Source organism: Heteronotia binoei, chromosome 16 (assembly GCF_032191835.1).
Source record: "Heteronotia binoei isolate CCM8104 ecotype False Entrance Well chromosome 16, APGP_CSIRO_Hbin_v1, whole genome shotgun sequence".
Classification (NCBI taxonomy): Eukaryota; Metazoa; Chordata; class Lepidosauria; order Squamata; family Gekkonidae; genus Heteronotia; species Heteronotia binoei.
In genome coordinates, this window is record NC_083238.1 from 29513669 (window position 1) to 29531975 (window position 18307).

The following is an 18307-nucleotide window of genomic DNA, read 5'->3' on the forward strand; positions in this document are numbered from 1 at the left end:
AGGAAACTGCAAGTCCTAGACTTCCTTTTTTTAAAAAAAAAGGATGGTGGAATTTAGGGTTGACAACTGCAGCTTGGGAAATTCCTGGAGATCTGGGGGCAGGACCTGGGGAGGGAGGAATTTGGGAAGGGGATGAAAATCAGTGGGAATGTAACACCATAAAGTCTGACCTCTAAAACTGCCATTTTTTCCTAGAGGAACTAATCTCTGTAGTCTGGAAATCAATTGTAATTTTGGAAGGATTCCAAGATCCACCTAGTACTGGTGGTGGTAGGAAAGGGGTTATCTTCCTTCACAGGTGTTTTTCTGAGGTTTCCTTGGAAAACAACTCAAAGGTCAGACATATTCCAGGCCTGGAACACACAGGTAAGGGATTTAACCCTGCAATATCCACTCAGTTTTACTAAGCTGGCTTCCTTGCTTAGCAAAAGTATTGCAAAGAGGGGGAAGGAATATCTGGGTACATCTTTTTTTTAAAAAAAACAAAAAACAAAAACAAATAGTAGAGCATGGGAGCTAGTTTCAGAAGTGGGCAATGAAGGGCTAATTCCCCCCCCCCCACACACACACACTTCTTCCTTCCTGGAGCAGCCTCAAGGCAAACTGAGGCTTCTCAAGGCTGCAATGTGTATCGCATGGACAGACCAAGATGTGATTTTCCTCTTATTTGAGTCTTCAGAAAGACCCAACCTCCTCTGGAAAAGCTTTAGAAAAATATTAACATGAGATTGAGGAGGAGATGGAGAATTCTCCCATCACCAATTCCTAACATTACATATATCCACTCTCTATTATTTCAGACCAGTATAACCCCCCCAAAAGGCCAGAAATTCTACTTTGGAGGAGTTCTAGGACATATCAAGTAATGTCAGCATGCTCCAACATTGTATTAGAGATCTCAAAAGTATGTAGTAATATAGAATAGAACAGCAAACAGTTTGAAATACACCTGGCTGAGGGAGGGGTGGTCAGTGTATTACATTAATACCAGATGGAATCAAAGGAAAAGAAGAATCAAGCTCTAAACCAATTGTTGTGTGTGTTTGTGATTTATCTTTCTAAAATGGCAAATCTCTCTTTCCACACACCCCCCCCCTCAAAAGTGCCAATTAAGGGACTTGCCTTGTACAGATGTTTCAACAAGCGCCTTGTCTCCCTGGCTTTGCAAAGTCACCAGTGTGAAATAAACCCCTTTTCGCTCTAATAGCGCCTCATGTGTTCCTCTTTCCACGGCTCTCCCATGCTCAAAACCAATGATGACATCTGCTGTTTTGATGGTGGACAGTCGATGAGCTATTGAGATTGCAGTGCGTCCCAAGCGAACCTAAAGCAGCAGAAATAAGAGAGGCAAAAAATGACAAAAAGTGTCATTGACACATGGAGTCTTCATATTCCCATAAACAGAAAAGATTTTCCTTTACTCCCATTTTTAAGTTGCTTTAAAAGATTTGCAAACATGACATTACAAAGAGTAGCTGTGTTACTCATTACGGTGCTTCTGTTTTATGTCCCTTTATGTCTCTCCCAAACAACAACAAATTTAAAGCTATGTTTGGAAAGGCATTTGCCACCTCCTTCCCATATGCACATCTGTTAGACAGTGGGTACATGCAGGGGTGGAATTCTAGCAGGAGCTCCTTTGCATATTAGGCCACACACCCCTGATGTACCCAATCCTCCAAGAGCTTACAAGGCTCTTTTTTGTAAGCTCTTGGAGGATTGGCTACATCAGGGGTGTGTGGCCTAATATGCAAAGGAGCTCCTGCTAGAATTCCACCCCTGGGTACATGTAAGGTTCAAATACACCAATTTTCCAATTCCTTATGAGACCAGAGGTCCAAGGCCCACATGAGACGAAGCTACATGCACCAAGGGAGGCCATTTGTGCATCAGAGCATGAACTGCTGAATTAGCTTCTGCATCTTGGACCATCACTTTTAAAACCAGTGAGAAGACTGACTTCAAGACTTAATCTTCATTAAATCATAGAGTCGGAAGGGTCACCTGGTCCAGCCCTTCCCCCTCACTTGGGAAACACAAAACTAGAGCACCCCCAAGAGCCTCTGCTTAAAGAACTTCATCAAGAGAAAGCCAGACCCTTGCTCCTTAGGGTTAGGTGATGGCTGCAAAAAGATTTCTGACCTTGAACTGCACCCTACTGAAGTAGCACAGAAATATGGCAAACCTTATGAAGAGCTTCTTGAACTGTAGCTTCACTTTCATTATCCAGCGCAGAAGTTGCCATGTCCAGTAGCAGGATTTTGGGGTTTCGAACTAAGGCTCGAGCAATAGCTATCCTTTGCTTCTGGCCTCCACTCATTTGGCCACCGCCTTCTCCAACAAGGGTATCAAATTGCTAAAAAGGTGAGAACATGAGAGCAAGTAACAAAGTCTGTATCTTGCTCCCATGGCATGACAGCCCAATGCTCGATACAAGGAAGTAGTAACTGTGTACCCTGTCCATCATCTTTGCTTGCTTCCGGTAACAGTGTGAAGGGAAAACTCAAACATCTCTCTAGTGGGAATTGTGTTGTTAAATAAGATATCATTCACAGATTTCCCAACTAAAGAAAAAAGCAAATTGTCCTGTTCATGAAATTCAAGGGACACGCGAAAAGAGTTGTTGACAGATTTTATACCATTTCCTTAGAACATGAAAAAGACTAAGAGCGTTTTCGCACTGACCTTACTCGGCAGCGACGTCCCTCTTCACCGTGCAGCGTCTGCGCGGATTTCGCACACATTGCTCCGCAGAACCCGGAAGAGACGCAAAGTCCTGCGGCTTTTGCGTCACAAATGTAAACTGGTTTTTGGCCAGTTTACGTTTGCAACGCAAAAGCCGCAGGACTTTGTGGCTCTTCCAGGTTCTGCGGAGCAACGTGTGCGAAATCCGCGCAGATGCTGTGCGGTGAAGAGGGACGTCGCTGCCGAGTAAGGTCAGTGCGAAAACGGCCTAAGAAAATTATACTCTGCATGGTGCCTGCGTGACCCATGGTATCTCTCATGTTTCCTGGTGTCCTCATATAATAATTTGACTCTTTCTCTAGAGCGTGGTTGTGTTTAACCTCAACTAGGGAGAAAGCAAAAAGGATGAGGAGAAGGCAGAAAGGGAAGCACTGTTGTGTGCTGCGCATTCATTTTTCAAGTTTGTGATTGTTTCCCATGTCAGCCATTTTGTGGTGGTACCTACTACATCTCTCAAATGTTCACAGGCTCAACAAGGTTGAGGAGCCCTTCTCCAAAATATTAGGGTACTGCTTTATACCAAATAAGGCCAATGGTATATTTAACCAAGTAAAAAAAAATTTTACGACTTTGACAGGCAGTAGCTTTTAGATAGCAAACTTTCCTGGCCTTTCTACCTAAGGGTCTTTTGACTGAGATGCCAGGTGTTGAACCTATGTTCCACCACTTTCCCACTCAAGTTTGAACATGGAATGTGAGATATATTGGACTCAGATATTTCGACTCTGGTACCTTGACTTTAATAGCTCAGGCTAGCCCAATCTTGTTGTATCATAGAGGCCAAGCGGGGCTGGCTCTGGACAGTATTTGAATGGGAGATCACCAAGGAATACCAGGGTCACTGTGCAGAGGAAGGCAATGACAAACTACCTCTAAATGTCGCTTGCCTTGAAAACACTTTGGGGTTGCCATAAATAGTAAGTCAGTCAGTAAGTAATATTTTATTTATATCCCGCCCTCCCCCGCCAAGCAGGCTCAGGGCGGCTAACAACAGCAAAATAACAATACATTTAACAAAACATTAAATTAACCCCAAACCGATTAATACATTAGTTAAAACAGTTACTAAGTCTAAAAACATTAAGTTAAATCTGACAGTACCGTTATTAATCGACGCTATGCCTGTCAATTTGTGTAATGATGGCGGATCTCCAGACTGGACCATTTTGATGTTTCTTTGTGGACTTGGTCAGCCGTTCATGAATGCCTGTTTGAAAAGGGTGGTCTTGCAGGCCCTGCGGAACTGATCAAGGTTCCGCAGGGCCCGCACCTCCTCTGGGAGTTGATTCCACAAACATGGGGCCGCGGTAGAGAAGGCCCGTGCATAGGTAGTCCGAAGTTTAACTGTGAGTTTATTTATTTGCTTGTTTTACTCTATTTTTAGCCCACCCTTCCTGCAGAACAGGCTCAGGGCGGGTTACATCATGCAGTCAATCAACAGCTAAAACCAATTAAAATACATAAAATCTAAAATTACAGGGTAACAGTAGAGACTAAAATGACAGACTCTGCCTCACAAACGTGGCCTATTGTCCAGGTCCAGCAGGTCGTAGAGTACTGGGATGGAATGAGCGGACAACAAGAAAAAGCTACAGGTATCTTCCACCTGACTTTGGATTTGTCTTTTCATCTGTTTGTGTGTGTGTGTGCATGCACACAAACATACACATACACATCACTTTATATGTTCTTTACTACCAACTACTATCCACAATGACTATAATCCAAGGACACATCATCAAAGCACACACTCATTATAGTTTTCTGAAGGTTTACCTCTCTGCTGTCCTAAACACAAACAAATCACCTTTTCAGTTTCTCTACCAGCCATCTGAAAGAGAAGCTTAAGGCAAATGGAGAATGTCCCATAAGTATGCTTGTCTCACCCATACTTTCTTTCTCAGCGGTTCCCACATCGAAACCTCAATCTGCTTCAAACTCAAAGGGAAATTAAAAAGCAGTTTTAGGATTCCACAGAGGTAGCTATTGAGAGGGAAATGCTCAGGAGAGATCTAATGGATATGCAGATGGTAGATGCACACACCACTGAACTGCAGCCAGTAAGCTGGGGGACCCTATCCTGCTCTTTCTCCCTCTCCTTTTGAAAAAATTGCAAATGAAACTCTCAGGATCTTAGACTTTTTTACATGCCATGAACACTGCTTGTGGTGTAGGGTTGCCAACTTCCATATAAGCCCTTGTAGGTCTCCAGACCTGAAAGAAAATTGCAGCTTTGGAAGGTAGATTCTATGGCATTATACTGTGCTGAGCAGGGGTGGAATTCTAGCAGGAGCTCCTTTGCATATTAGACCACACACCCCTGATGTAGCCAATCCTCCAAGAGCTTACAAGGCTCTTTTTTGTAAGCTCTTGGAGGATTGGCTACATCAGGGGTGTGTGGTCTAATATGCAAAGGAACTCCTGCTAAAATTCCACCCCTGGTGCTGAGGTCCCTCCAAAACCCCAGCCTCCACCCCCATATCTCAAGTAATTTTCCAACCGGAAATGACAACCCAATAAATACATAAGAAAAGAGAAGCATGTAAAAGGCAAGCAGCCCCATGCAAAATTGTAATGTTATGAAATGCATTTTACCTGAGGCAAACCCATGATAAAATTATAGGCGTTGGCTTCTTTAGTTGCTCTGATGATGTCTTCCATAGTCGCATCTTCCCGACCATATCGAATGTTCTCTGCAATGGTGGTCGCAAACAGGACTGGTTCCTGCTCAACTATGCCAATCAAAGAACGCAGCCATTGAATATTAAGGGAGCGGAGATCGTGTCCATCCAGAGTAACCTACACAACAAGAGAAAGTATAGGGAAAACACCCATCACCACATATTTGTTGGGTTACTGTCAGTGTTCCCGCTAAGCTGAGTTAATGTGAGCTAGCTCACCATTTTTTTAGCCTCTGGCTTTTGTCTTAGCTCAGGGATGGCCCCAGAGCAACTAATTTGTACAGTAGCCAAATCATTCGCTCACAACTTTAATGGCAGTAGCTCACAAAGTAGAATTTTTGCTCACAAAACGTCACAGATTAGAGGGAGCATGGATTACTGTTATTATTTCACATAGCAGTGGATCCTTTCCAAAGATGTGGTTCTGTCCATCAGCATATCCAGCTATATACATAATTCATATGGAAAGTTGGTTGGAGCTCATGGAAGTGTAGAGTTGCCAATCCCAAATTGGGAACAGGGGATACCCTGATTTGGAGGCTCTCTCCTCACTTCAGGGTTATCAGAAAGTGACTGGGGGGAGAAAATGTCTGCCGGGCACTCCATTGTATCCTATGGAGACCAGTTTCCATAGGGTATAATGGAGAATCAATCTGTGGATATCTGGGGCTCGGGGGGGGCTGTTTTTTTGAGGTAGATGCACCAAATTTTCAGCATAGCATCTGATGCCTCTCCTGTTTGCCAGTTTGGTGTAGTGGTTAAGTGTGCGGACTCTTATCTGGGAGAACCGGGTTTGATTCCCCACCCCTCCACTTGCACCTGCTAGCATGACCTTGGATCAGCCGTAGCTCTGGCAAAGGTTGTCCTTGAAAGGGCAGCTGCTGTGAGAGCCCTCTTCAGCCCCACCCACCTCACAGGGTATCTGTTGTGGGGGAGGAAGGTAAAGGAGATTGTGAGTCGCTCTGAGACTCTTCGGAGTGGAGGGTGGGATATAAATCCAATATCTTCTTCTTCATCATCATCTTCTTCCTAAAAAACCCCCCTGGGGTGCAGTAACACATCACATTAAAAGCGGGTGTGTAGCGCTCAAATTTGAACCGCTGAATATTGATTCGATGCAGCGCCATTCAGACGAGCATCCAAGAATGCAACTCATTCTGTTGTTGAGCGATCAGACATCTAATACTATCACACTCTTTTCTTGGAGCATGCGTGATCAGATGGTGATTTCTGGGAGGGGGGGGGGGTCCATTGAACATGTGCCCAACTGTTTGGAGGTGGGAAATCAAGCGTTGCTTCAGAGGGGGGGGGGAGTTTCCGGAATTAATGTTGCCGATTCAAACCAAGGAACTGCCAGGAATTACTTTCCTAGAAATTGGCAGTGACAATGATATCTGGAAATCCTCCACATTGAAAAAAAAGATCTTTTTCCCTGTTTTGAATAGTGGGATAACATTCCCCCCCCCCTCCAATCCTGTGTTGATTGGAGAAGCAGAAGTGTCACCTCAGATTCCCGGATGATCTGGCAATGCGCATGTCTGCTGGGGCTTTTTTTTAAAAAAAAAAAGGTGGGAGGGGCGGTAAACATTCCAAGGGGCAGTATCGCGCGTGAGCTGTCCAAACAGGAAAAAGCCGATCTTGTGTCGCTTTTTTGAAAATGGGCCGGACTTTCTGCGCTGTCAAATTAATGTGGCATTGAGGCACAGCAAGTTGGGATGACCCTGGATGACGCTCGATTGCCAGATGTGGATGTCTGAACGAACACATTTAATCCATCAGCGAGACAGTGCTGTGTCGCCACTAATGGTACGTCTGACTGCACCCCAAGTTTCAAAAAGATTGGACCATGAGGTCCAATTCTATGAGCCCCCAAAGGAGGTACCCCCATACCCCATTATTTACAATGGAGAGAAGGCGTTTAAAAGGAATGCTGTCCCTTTAAAAGTGATGGCCAGAACTTCTTTTGGGGTTCAATCATGCTTGGGGTTCAACCTTGCTCCTTGCTCTATCCCCAAAGTCTCCTGGCTCCACCCCCAAAGTCCCCAGCTATTTCCTGAGTCAGACCTGGCAACCCTATGAAGAGGCCTGTATTCATCCAATGGATTTTCCATTTTCATTGATCTCCCTGCCTTATATCACATTGCAAACTGTTTTTGAAATGCACACCAGATGTTCTACCACTGAGCCACAGCCACTCTCCAAAGGGGTATGTAATTTCTGTATTTTTTTTAAAAAAACAAGGAACTACATCTATCTCATTGCAGGTCCAGCTATCTCCTTTTCTCTCCCCCCATCATCCAGAGCTGACCCTTAGCTATGTGCACACCACATTACTTTCAATGGAAGGGTTCAGTTTTCTCTTCCATATATGCATTTAACTAGGCCTCTTTTTGTAGAAAGAACTCATTTGCCTGTTTTCCAGAACTGCGTTTCTGTGTGTTCCTGCTTAAAAAAAACATTTAACCGTCTCTTCCTTGCCCTGATCCAAGGACACATGTCACTTTGCACACATGACAAAGGTCCAGCTGAATTAATCAGAGAATTGATATCACCAGGAACTTTTTTGTAGCAGGAGCTCCTTTGCATATTAGGCTTCACTCCTCTAATGTAGCCAATCCTCCAAGAGCTTAAAGTAGGCTCTGTAAGAAGAGCACTGTAAGCTCCTGGAGGATTGGCTACATCAGGAGGATGTAGCCTAATATGCAAAGGAGTTCCTGCTATAAAAAAGCCCTGGATATCACCCCGAAGTTTTTCAGATTAAAAGGGAAATGCAATTACAAGTTCTCACCATGCCTTCGTTAGGGTCATAGAATCGTTGGATGAGCTGCAAGGTCGTACTCTTCCCTGCTCCACTAGGGCCCACAAAAGCTGTCGTTTCCCCTGGCTTGACAACCATGCTGAGTTTATCTAAAATCTGGTCATGTAAGAAAAAAAGAGGTTGGTGGGATACAATATTTGGAAAATATTACTGTTAGTCCTGGGAACAATATCTGAAGATTGTACTACAACAGCAAGACTGACCACGGACCTTCACTTCAGGTCTGGAGGGATAGTAGAATGTCACATTGTGGAATTCAATGTCCCCTCTAACTTTATCCAGCTTGTAGCCACTTTCTGACATGCAATCGATGGTGGGTTCCTGAGGCAGAATGAAGTATGTTACTTTGTTGTCCTCGTAAAAGAAAACATTTTCTGCCTGAAATACATAGCACACACCATGGTACCTTCTTATCCTTTCCCTGGTATGGCTGTGGAATCTACTTGATAGCAGATGTAAAAAGAGAGGGCAAGATAATACGTAGTCATGAATCCAAAGCACCCCTGTAGCCAGAACATTTTCAGTGGTGGGGCAAACACTGAGAGCAGGGAGCTTAATCATAAGAACATAAGAGAAGTCATAAGAAAGGGTAGACAACACCGCTATAAGAACATAACAGAAGTCACAAGCAAGGGTAGACAACCACCGCTATAAGAACATAAGAGAAGTCACAAGCAAGGGTAGACAACCACCGCCATAAGAACATAAGAGAAGTCACAAGCAAGGGTAGACAACCACCGCCATAAGAACATAAGAGAAGTCATAAGCAAGGGTAGACAACCACCGCTATAAGAACATAAGAGAAGTCACAAGCAAGGGTAGTCAACCACCGCCATAAGAACATAAGAGAAGTCACAAGCAAGGGTAGACAACCACCGCCATAAGAACATAAGAGAAGTCATAAGCAAGGGTAGACAACCACCGCTATAAGAACATAAGAGAAGTCACAAGCAAGGGTAGACAACCACCGCTATAAGAACATAAGAGAAGTCACAAGCAAGGGTAGACAACCACCGCCATAAGAACATAAGAGAAGTCATAAGCAAGGGCAGACAACCACCGCCATAAGAACATAAGAGAAGTCACAAGCAAGGGTAGACAACCACCGCCATAAGAACATAAGAGAAGTCATAAGCAAGGGTAGACAACCACCGCTATAAGAACATAAGAGAAGTCATAAGCAAGGGTAGACAACCACCGCCATAAGAACATAACAGAAGTCACAAGCAAGGGTAGACAACCACCGCTATAAGAACATAAGAGAAGTCACAAGCAAGGGTAGACAACCACCGCCATAAGAACATAAGAGAAGTCACAAGCAAGGGTAGACAACCACCGCCATAAGAACATAAGAGAAGTCATAAGCAAGGGTAGACAACCACCGCTATAAGAACATAAGAGAAGTCACAAGCAAGGGTAGTCAACCACCGCCATAAGAACGTAAGAGAAGTCATAAGCAAGGGTAGACAACCACCGCCATAAGAACATAAGAGAAGTCATAAGCAAGGGTAGACAACCACCGCTATAAGAACATAAGAGAAGTCATAAGCAAGGGTAGACAACCACCGCTATAAGAACATAAGAGAAGTCATAAGCAAGGGTAGACAACCACCGCTATAAGAACATAAGAGAAGTCACAAGCAAAGGTAGACAACCACCGCCATAAGAACATAAGAGAAGTCACAAGCAAGGGTAGACAACCACCGCCATAAGAACATAAGAGAAGTCATAAGCAAGGGTAGACAACCACCGCTATAAGAACATAAGAGAAGTCACAAGCAAGGGTAGTCAACCACCGCCATAAGAACATAAGAGAAGTCACAAGCAAGGGTAGACAACCACCGCCATAAGAACATAAGAGAAGTCATAAGCAAGGGTAGACAACCACCGCTATAAGAACATAAGAGAAGTCACAAGCAAGGGTAGACAACCACCGCTATAAGAACATAAGAGAAGTCACAAGCAAGGGTAGACAACCACCGCCATAAGAATGTAAGAGAAGTCACAAGCAAGGGTAGACAACCATTGCCATAAGAACGTAAGAGAAGTCACAAGCAAGGGTAGACAACCACCGCTATAAGAACGTAAGAGAAGTCACAAGCAAGGGTAGACAACCATTGCCATAAGAACGTAAGAGAAGTCACAAGCAAGGGTAGACAACCACCGCTATAAGAACGTAAGAGAAGTCACAAGCAAGGGTAGACAACCACCGCCATAAGAACGTAAGAGAAGTCATAAGCAAGGGTAGACAACGATTGCCATAAGAACGTAAGAGAAGTCACAAGCAAGGGTAGACAACCACCGCCATAAGAACATAAGAGAAGTCATAAGCAAGGGTAGCCAACCACCGCAATAAGAACATAAGAGAAGTCATAAGCAAGGGTAGACAACCACCGCCATAAGAACGTAAGAGAAGTCATAAGCAAGGGTAGACAACCACCGCCATAAGAACGTAAGAGAAGTCATAAGCAAGGGTAGACAACGATTGCCATAAGAACGTAAGAGAAGTCACAAGCAAGGGTAGACAACCACCGCCATAAGAACATAAGAGAAGTCATAAGCAAGGGTAGACAACCACCGCCATAAGAACATAAAAGAAGTCATAAGCAAGGGTAGACAACCACCGCCATAAGAACGTAAGAGAAGTCATAAGCAAGGGTAGACAACCACCGCCATAAGAACGTAAGAGAAGTCACAAGCAAGGGTAGACAACCACCGCCATAAGAACGTAAGAGAAGTCATAAGCAAGGGTAGACAACCACCGCTATAATAACGTAAGAGAAGTCAAAAGCAAGGGTAGACAACCATTGCCATAAGAACGTAAGAGAAGTCACAAGCAAGGGTAGACAACCATTGCCATAAGAACGTAAGAGAAGTCACAAGCAATGGTAGACAACCACCACTATAAGAACGTAAGAGAAGTCACAAGCAAGGGTAGACAACCACCGCTATAAGAACGTAAGAGAACTCATAAGCAAGGGTAGACAACCACCGCTATAAGAACGTAAGAGAAGTCACAAGCAAGGGTAGACAACCATTGCCATAAGAATGTAAGAGAAGTCACAAGCAAGGGTAGACAACCATTGCCATAAGAACGTAAGAGAAGTCACAAGCAAGGGTAGACAACCACCGCTATAAGAACGTAAGAGAAGTCACAAGCAAGGGTAGACAACCATTGCCATAAGAACGTAAGAGAAGTCACAAGCAAGGGTAGACAACCACCGCTATAAGAACGTAAGAGAAGTCACAAGCAAGGGTAGACAACCACCGCCATAAGAACGTAAGAGAAGTCATAAGCAAGGGTAGACAACAATTGCCATAAGAACGTAAGAGAAGTCACAAGCAAGGGTAGACAACCACCGCTATAAGAATGTAAGAGAAGTCACAAGCAAGGGTAGACAACCACCGCCATAAGAACGTAAGAGAAGTCATAAGCAAGGGTAGACAACCACCGCCATAAGAACATAAGAGAAGTCATAAGCAAGGGTAGACAACCATTGCCATAAGAACGTAAGAGAAGTCACAAGCAATGGTAGACAACCACCACTATAAGAACGTAAGAGAAGTCACAAGCAAGGGTAGACAACCACCGCCATAAGAACGTAAGAGAACTCATAAGCAAGGGTAGACAACCACCGCTATAAGAACGTAAGAGAAGTCACAAGCAAGGGTAGACAACCATTGCCATAAGAATGTAAGAGAAGTCACAAGCAAGGGTAGACAACCATTGCCATAAGAACGTAAGAGAAGTCACAAGCAAGGGTAGACAACCACCGCTATAAGAACGTAAGAGAAGTCACAAGCAAGGGTAGACAACCATTGCCATAAGAACGTAAGAGAAGTCACAAGCAAGGGTAGACAACCACCGCTATAAGAACGTAAGAGAAGTCACAAGCAAGGGTAGATAACCACCGCCATAAGAACGTAATAGAAGTCATAAGCAAGGGTAGACAACGATTGCCATAAGAACGTAAGAGAAGTCACAAGCAAGGGTAGACAACCACCGCCATAAGAACATAAGAGAAGTCATAAGCAAGGGTAGACAACCACCGCCATAAGAACGTAAGAGAAGTCATAAGCAAGGGTAGACAACCACCGCCATAAGAACGTAAGAGAAGTCACAAGCAAGGGTAGACAACCACCGCCATAAGAACGTAAGAGAAGTCACAAGCAAGGGTAGACAAGCACCGCTATAATAACGTAAGAGAAGTCACAAGCAAGGGTAGACAACCATTGCCATAAGAACGTAAGAGAAGTCACAAGCAAGGGTAGACAACCATTGCCATAAGAACGTAAGAGAAGTCACAAGCAATGGTAGACAACCACCACTATAAGAACGTAAGAGAAGTCACAAGCAAGGGTAGACAACCACCGCCATAAGAACGTAAGAGAAGTCATAAGCAAGGGTAGACAACCACCGCTATAAGAACGTAAGAGAAGTCACAAGCAAGGGTAGACAACCATTGCCATAAGAATGTAAGAGAAGTCACAAGCAAGGGTAGACAACCATTGCCATAAGAACGTAAGAGAAGTCACAAGCAAGGGTAGACAACCACCGCTATAAGAATGTAAGAGAAGTCACAAGCAAGGGTAGACAACCACCGCTATAAGAACGTAAGAGAAGTCACAAGCAAGGGTAGACAACCACCGCCATAAGAACGTAAGAGAAGTCATAAGCAAGGGTAGACAACGATTGCCATAAGAACGTAAGAGAAGTCACAAGCAAGGGTAGACAACCACCGCTATAAGAATGTAAGAGAAGTCACAAGCAAGGGTAGACAACCACCGCCATAAGAACGTAAGAGAAGTCATAAGCAAGGGTAGACAACCACCGCCATAAGAACATAAGAGAAGTCATAAGCAAGGGTAGACAACCACTGCCATAAGAACGTAAGAGAAGTCACAAGCAAGGGTAGACAACCACCGCCATAAGAACGTAAGAGAAGTCATAAGCAAGGGTAGACAACCCACGCCATAAGAACATAAGAGAAGTCATAAGAAGGGTAGACAACCACCGCCATAAGAACGTAAGAGAAGTCACAAGCAAGGGTAGACAACCACCGCCATAAGAACGTAAGAGAAGTCACAAGCAAGGGTAGACAACCACCGCCATAAGAACATAAGAGAAGTCATAAGCAAGGGTAGACAACCACCGCCATAAGAACGTAAGAGAAGTCATAAGCAAGGGTAGACAACCACCGCCATAAGAACGTAAGAGAAGTCACAAGCAAGGGTAGACAACCACCGCCATAAGAACGTAAGAGAAGTCATAAGCAAGGGTAGACAACCACCGCTATAATAACGTAAGAGAAGTCACAAGCAAGGGTAGACAACCATTGCCATAAGAACGTAAGAGAAGTCACAAGCAAGGGTAGACAACCATTGCCATAAGAACGTAAGAGAAGTCACAAGCAATGGTAGACAACCACCGCCATAAGAACGTAAGAGAAGTCATAAGCAAGGGTAGACAACCACCGCTATAAGAACGTAAGAGAAGTCACAAGCAAGGGTAGACAACCATTGCCATAAGAATGTAAGAGAAGTCACAAACAAGGGTAGACAACCATTGCCATAAGAACGTAAGAGAAGTCACTAGCAAGGGTAGACAACCACCGCTATAAGAACGTAAGAGAAGTCACAAGCAAGGGTAGACAACCACCGCTATAAGAACGTAAGAGAAGTCACAAGCAAGGGTAGACAACCACCGCCATAAGAACGTAAGAGAAGTCATAAGCAAGGGTAGACAACGATTGCCATAAGAACGTAAGAGAAGTCACAAGCAAGGGTAGACAACCACCGCTATAAGAATGTAAGAGAAGTCACAAGCAAGGGTAGACAACCACCGCCATAAGAACGTAAGAGAAGTCATAAGCAAGGGTAGACAACCACCGCCATAAGAACATAAGAGAAGTCATAAGCAAGGGTAGACAACCACTGCCATAAGAACGTAAGAGAAGTCACAAGCAAGGGTAGACAACCACCGCCATAAGAACGTAAGAGAAGTCATAAGCAAGGGTAGACAACCCACGCCATAAGAACATAAGAGAAGTCATAAGAAGGGTAGACAACCACCGCCATAAGAACGTAAGAGAAGTCACAAGCAAGGGTAGACAACCACCGCCATAAGAACGTAAGAGAAGTCACAAGCAAGGGTAGACAACCACCGCCATAAGAACATAAGAGAAGTCATAATGAAAGGGTAGACAACCACCGCCATAAGAACGTAAGAGAAGTCATAAGCAAGGGTAGACAACCATTGCCATAAGAACGTAAGAGAAGTCACAAGCAAGGGTAGACAACCACCGCCATAAGAACGTAAGAGAAGTCATAAGCAAGGGTAGACAACCACCGCTATAAGAACGTAAGAGAAGTCACAAGCAAGGGTAGACAACCATTGCCATAAGAACGTAAGAGAAGTCACAAGCAAGGGTAGACAACCATTGCCATAAGAACGTAAGAGAAGTCACAAGCAAGGGTAGACAACCACCGCTATAAGAACGTAAGAGAAGTCACAAGCAAGGGTAGACAACCACCGCCATAAGAACGTAAGAGAAGTCATAAGCAAGGGTAGACAACCACCGCTATAAGAACGTAAGAGAAGTCACAAGCAAGGGTAGACAACCATTGCCATAAGAACGTAAGAGAAGTCACAAGCAAGGGTAGACAACCATTGCCATAAGAACGTAAGAGAAGTCACAAGCAAGGGTAGACAACCACCGCTATAAGAACGTAAGAGAAGTCACAAGCAAGGGTAGACAACCATTGCCATAAGAACGTAAGAGAAGTCACAAGCAAGGGTAGACAACCACCGCTATAAGAACGTAAGAGAAGTCACAAGCAAGGGTAGACAACCACCGCCATAAGAACGTAAGAGAAGTCATAAGCAAGGGTAGACAACGATTGCCATAAGAACGTAAGAGAAGTCACAAGCAAGGGTAGACAACCACCGCTATAAGAATGTAAGAGAAGTCACAAGCAAGGGTAGACAACCACCGCCATAAGAACGTAAGAGAAGTCATAAGCAAGGGTAGACAACCACCGCCATAAGAACATAAGAGAAGTCATAAGCAAGGGTAGACAACCACTGCCATAAGAACGTAAGAGAAGTCACAAGCAAGGGTAGACAACCACCGCCATAAGAACGTAAGAGAAGTCATAAGCAAGGGTAGACAACCCACGCCATAAGAACATAAGAGAAGTCATAAGCAAGGGTAGACAACCACCGCCATAAGAACGTAAGCGAAGTCATAAGCAAGGGTAGACAACCACCGCCATAAGAACGTAAGAGAAGTCATAAGCAAGGGTAGACAACCACTGCCATAAGAACATAAGAGAAGTCACAAGCAAGGGTAGACAACCACCGCCATAAGAATGTAAGAGAAGTTATAAGCAAGGGTAGACAACCACCGCCATAAGAACATAAGAGAAGTCATAAGCAAGGGTAGACAACCACCGCCATAAGAACGTAAGAGAAGTCATAAGCAAGTGTAGACAACCACCACCATAAGAACGTAAGAGAAATCATAAGCAAGGGTAGACAACCACTGCCATAAGAACATAAGAGAAGTCACAAGCAAGGGTAGACAACCACCGCCATAAGAACGTAAGAGAAGTTATAAGCAAGGGTAGACAACCACCGCCATAAGAACGTAAGAGAAGTCATAAGCAAGGGTAGACAACCACCGCCATAAGAACGTAAGAGAAGTCATAAGCAAGGGTAGACAACCACCGCCATAAGAACGTAAGAGAAGTCATAAGCAAGGGTAGACAACCACCGCCATAAGAACGTAAGAGAAGTCATAAGCAAGGGTAGACAACCACCGCAATAAGAATGTAAGAGAAGTCACAAGCAAGGGTAGACAACCATTGCCATAAGAACGTACGAGAAGTCATAAGCAAGGGTAGACAACCACCGCCATAAGAACATAAGAGAAGACATGTTGGATCAGGCCAATGGCCCATCCAGCCAACACTCTGTGTCACACAGTGTCCCCCTCCAACTCCCCCCCCAAAAAAACCCCAGGTGCCATTAGGGGGTCCACCTGTGGGGCTAGGACACTAGAAGCCCTCCCACTCAGACTAGGAAGGTATTTAAAGAGATGTGTGTCTCTTTAAATAACCTCCTGGGATGACAAAGGAAGAGTCAGCTAGGCCACATGAACTGGGGTAAGGAGCATGGTGCACCGGGGGTGTCAGTGGGTGGCTGGATGGGTCCAGCATCCTCCCAGGTTGGGCAGGGCTCATCAGTGGGGGGCATCACCCCTTAGTGCCCTACCATGGCTAGGATGACACGGATGCCTGATTTGTACTAGTATACTTGCCTGTGGAGGGTTAGCAAGATAAAAGAGGCGTAGTTACACCAATGGAAGTATAGTATAGACCTTATAGCAAGACCTCTAGTAGCAAAACAAAAAATCCAGGCATTATCTGGAGTTTGTGGATATTGCAGCAGCTGAGAGATAAGCTATGAACTGTGAAATCCCCAGTTTGCCTCAATAACAAATATGTGGGGATGTGAGGGGAGTGTTTGGAAATGGTGGAGTTTGGGAAGGAACTTGGAAAGAGCTTCATGCCATAGAGCAGGGCTGTCAAACATCTGGCCTGGGGGCTGAATCAGGCCCCTGAAAGGTTCCTATCAGGCCCCCAAGCAACTAGCTGTCATCTGCTTCCTTTTCCCTCTCTCTTGCTTCCTTCTGTCTAACAGCTTGCTTTGCAAGGCCTGCTCAATCACACAAGAGCTACAGAGCAAAACCTCTATTTTCTCCATTAACTGAGACTCCTCCCTTGGGGAGGAAAGAGGGGAAGGAAGAGCTTGCCAGGCTATCACAATCACACAGCAGAGCTACTGAGCCAAGCCTCTCTTCCTTCTATTGGCTGAGGCTCCTCTCCCTCCTACTCCCTTGGAGAAGGCAGGAAAGAGCCAGAGCTTCCTTTGCCCAGTTCCCTGGATCCCATGGGAGAAATACAAAGAAAGCACCTTTAAGACCAATGAGTGCTAAGGTTTTAAGCATGGTTTAAGTTTTTTTTTAATCTTTAATTGTGTTTGTCTGTGTTCTTTATAAAATTTATATCTCTGCTATCTAATCTTAAATAGGTACACACATGGCCCGGCCCAACATGGCCTGGCCCAACAAGGTCTCATTTATGTCAGATCCAGCCCTTATAACAGATGAGTTTGACACCCCTGCCATAGAGTCTGGCCTCTGAAATGTCTGTTTTCTTCAGGGGAACTGATCTCTGATCTTTGGAGTCCAGATTACTTAGGGTTGCCAAATCCAGGTTAGGAAACTTCTGGAGATTTGGGGATGGAGCCTGGGGAGGACAGAGACTTCAGTGGGGTACAATGCCATAAAGTCCATCCTTCAAAGCATCCATTTTCTCCAGGGGGACTGATCTCTGTAGTTTTGAGCTGTAATTTTGGGAAATCCCTGGGTACCACCTGAAGGCTGGCCTCTCTAGGAGCAGGGCTTTTTTTTTTTTTAGCAGGAACTCCTTTGCATATTAGGCCACACACCCCTGATGTAGCCAATCCTCCTGGAGCTTACAGTAGGCTCTGGAATAAGAGCCCCGTAGGCCCTTGGAGGATTGGCTATATCAGGGGTGTGTGGCCTAATATGCAAAGGAGTTCCTGCTACAAAAAAAAGCCCTGCCTAGGAAAACTCTAAACCCCATCTGGAGGGAGCCAGCCGGTGAGGATCTGGAACAGCCATTATTTGCAAGGCAGATGCCTCTTAACAGCACAGTCTTAAGCACATTGAAGTCAATGATCTTAGAAGGGTGTCATTCTGTGTATGATTGCCCTGTTGGCAGTTCAAAGAGAATATTAAGTACATGGCAGCATACATTTCCCCCCCTCCCCCGCTGCATACACAGAGCTCTCTATTTACATCATGCTTTTTTATTATTAAAAAAAAACCCTTTTGGCTAAGTCAGGATTAAAAAAAACAGACAAATTGGGCCAGCTTCTACAAGTGCTGCTCACTGATGCTGATGGGATTACATGGGAAGATCTGGTGAACATTTTGATTTCGCTGTTCTATTCCTACCCAGAATATTAAAATTC

At 44.6% G+C, this 18307-nt stretch overlaps 1 protein-coding gene across 1 annotated transcript in view; it reads right to left on the minus strand.

The window, feature by feature from the left end:
• The window catches only part of ABCB11 (ATP binding cassette subfamily B member 11), a 102463-nt gene that overhangs the window by 35868 nt on the left and 48288 nt on the right, over positions 1 to 18307 (minus strand). The window contains exons 13-17 of the mRNA XM_060257326.1: positions 8455 to 8565; positions 8215 to 8340; positions 5341 to 5544; positions 2186 to 2356; positions 1123 to 1324 (exon numbers count right to left, since the gene is read on the minus strand). Of these exons, the coding sequence (XP_060113309.1) occupies positions 1123 to 1324; positions 2186 to 2356; positions 5341 to 5544; positions 8215 to 8340; positions 8455 to 8565 (814 nt within the window). The remainder of the gene's footprint in view (positions 1 to 1122; positions 1325 to 2185; positions 2357 to 5340; positions 5545 to 8214; positions 8341 to 8454; positions 8566 to 18307) is intronic.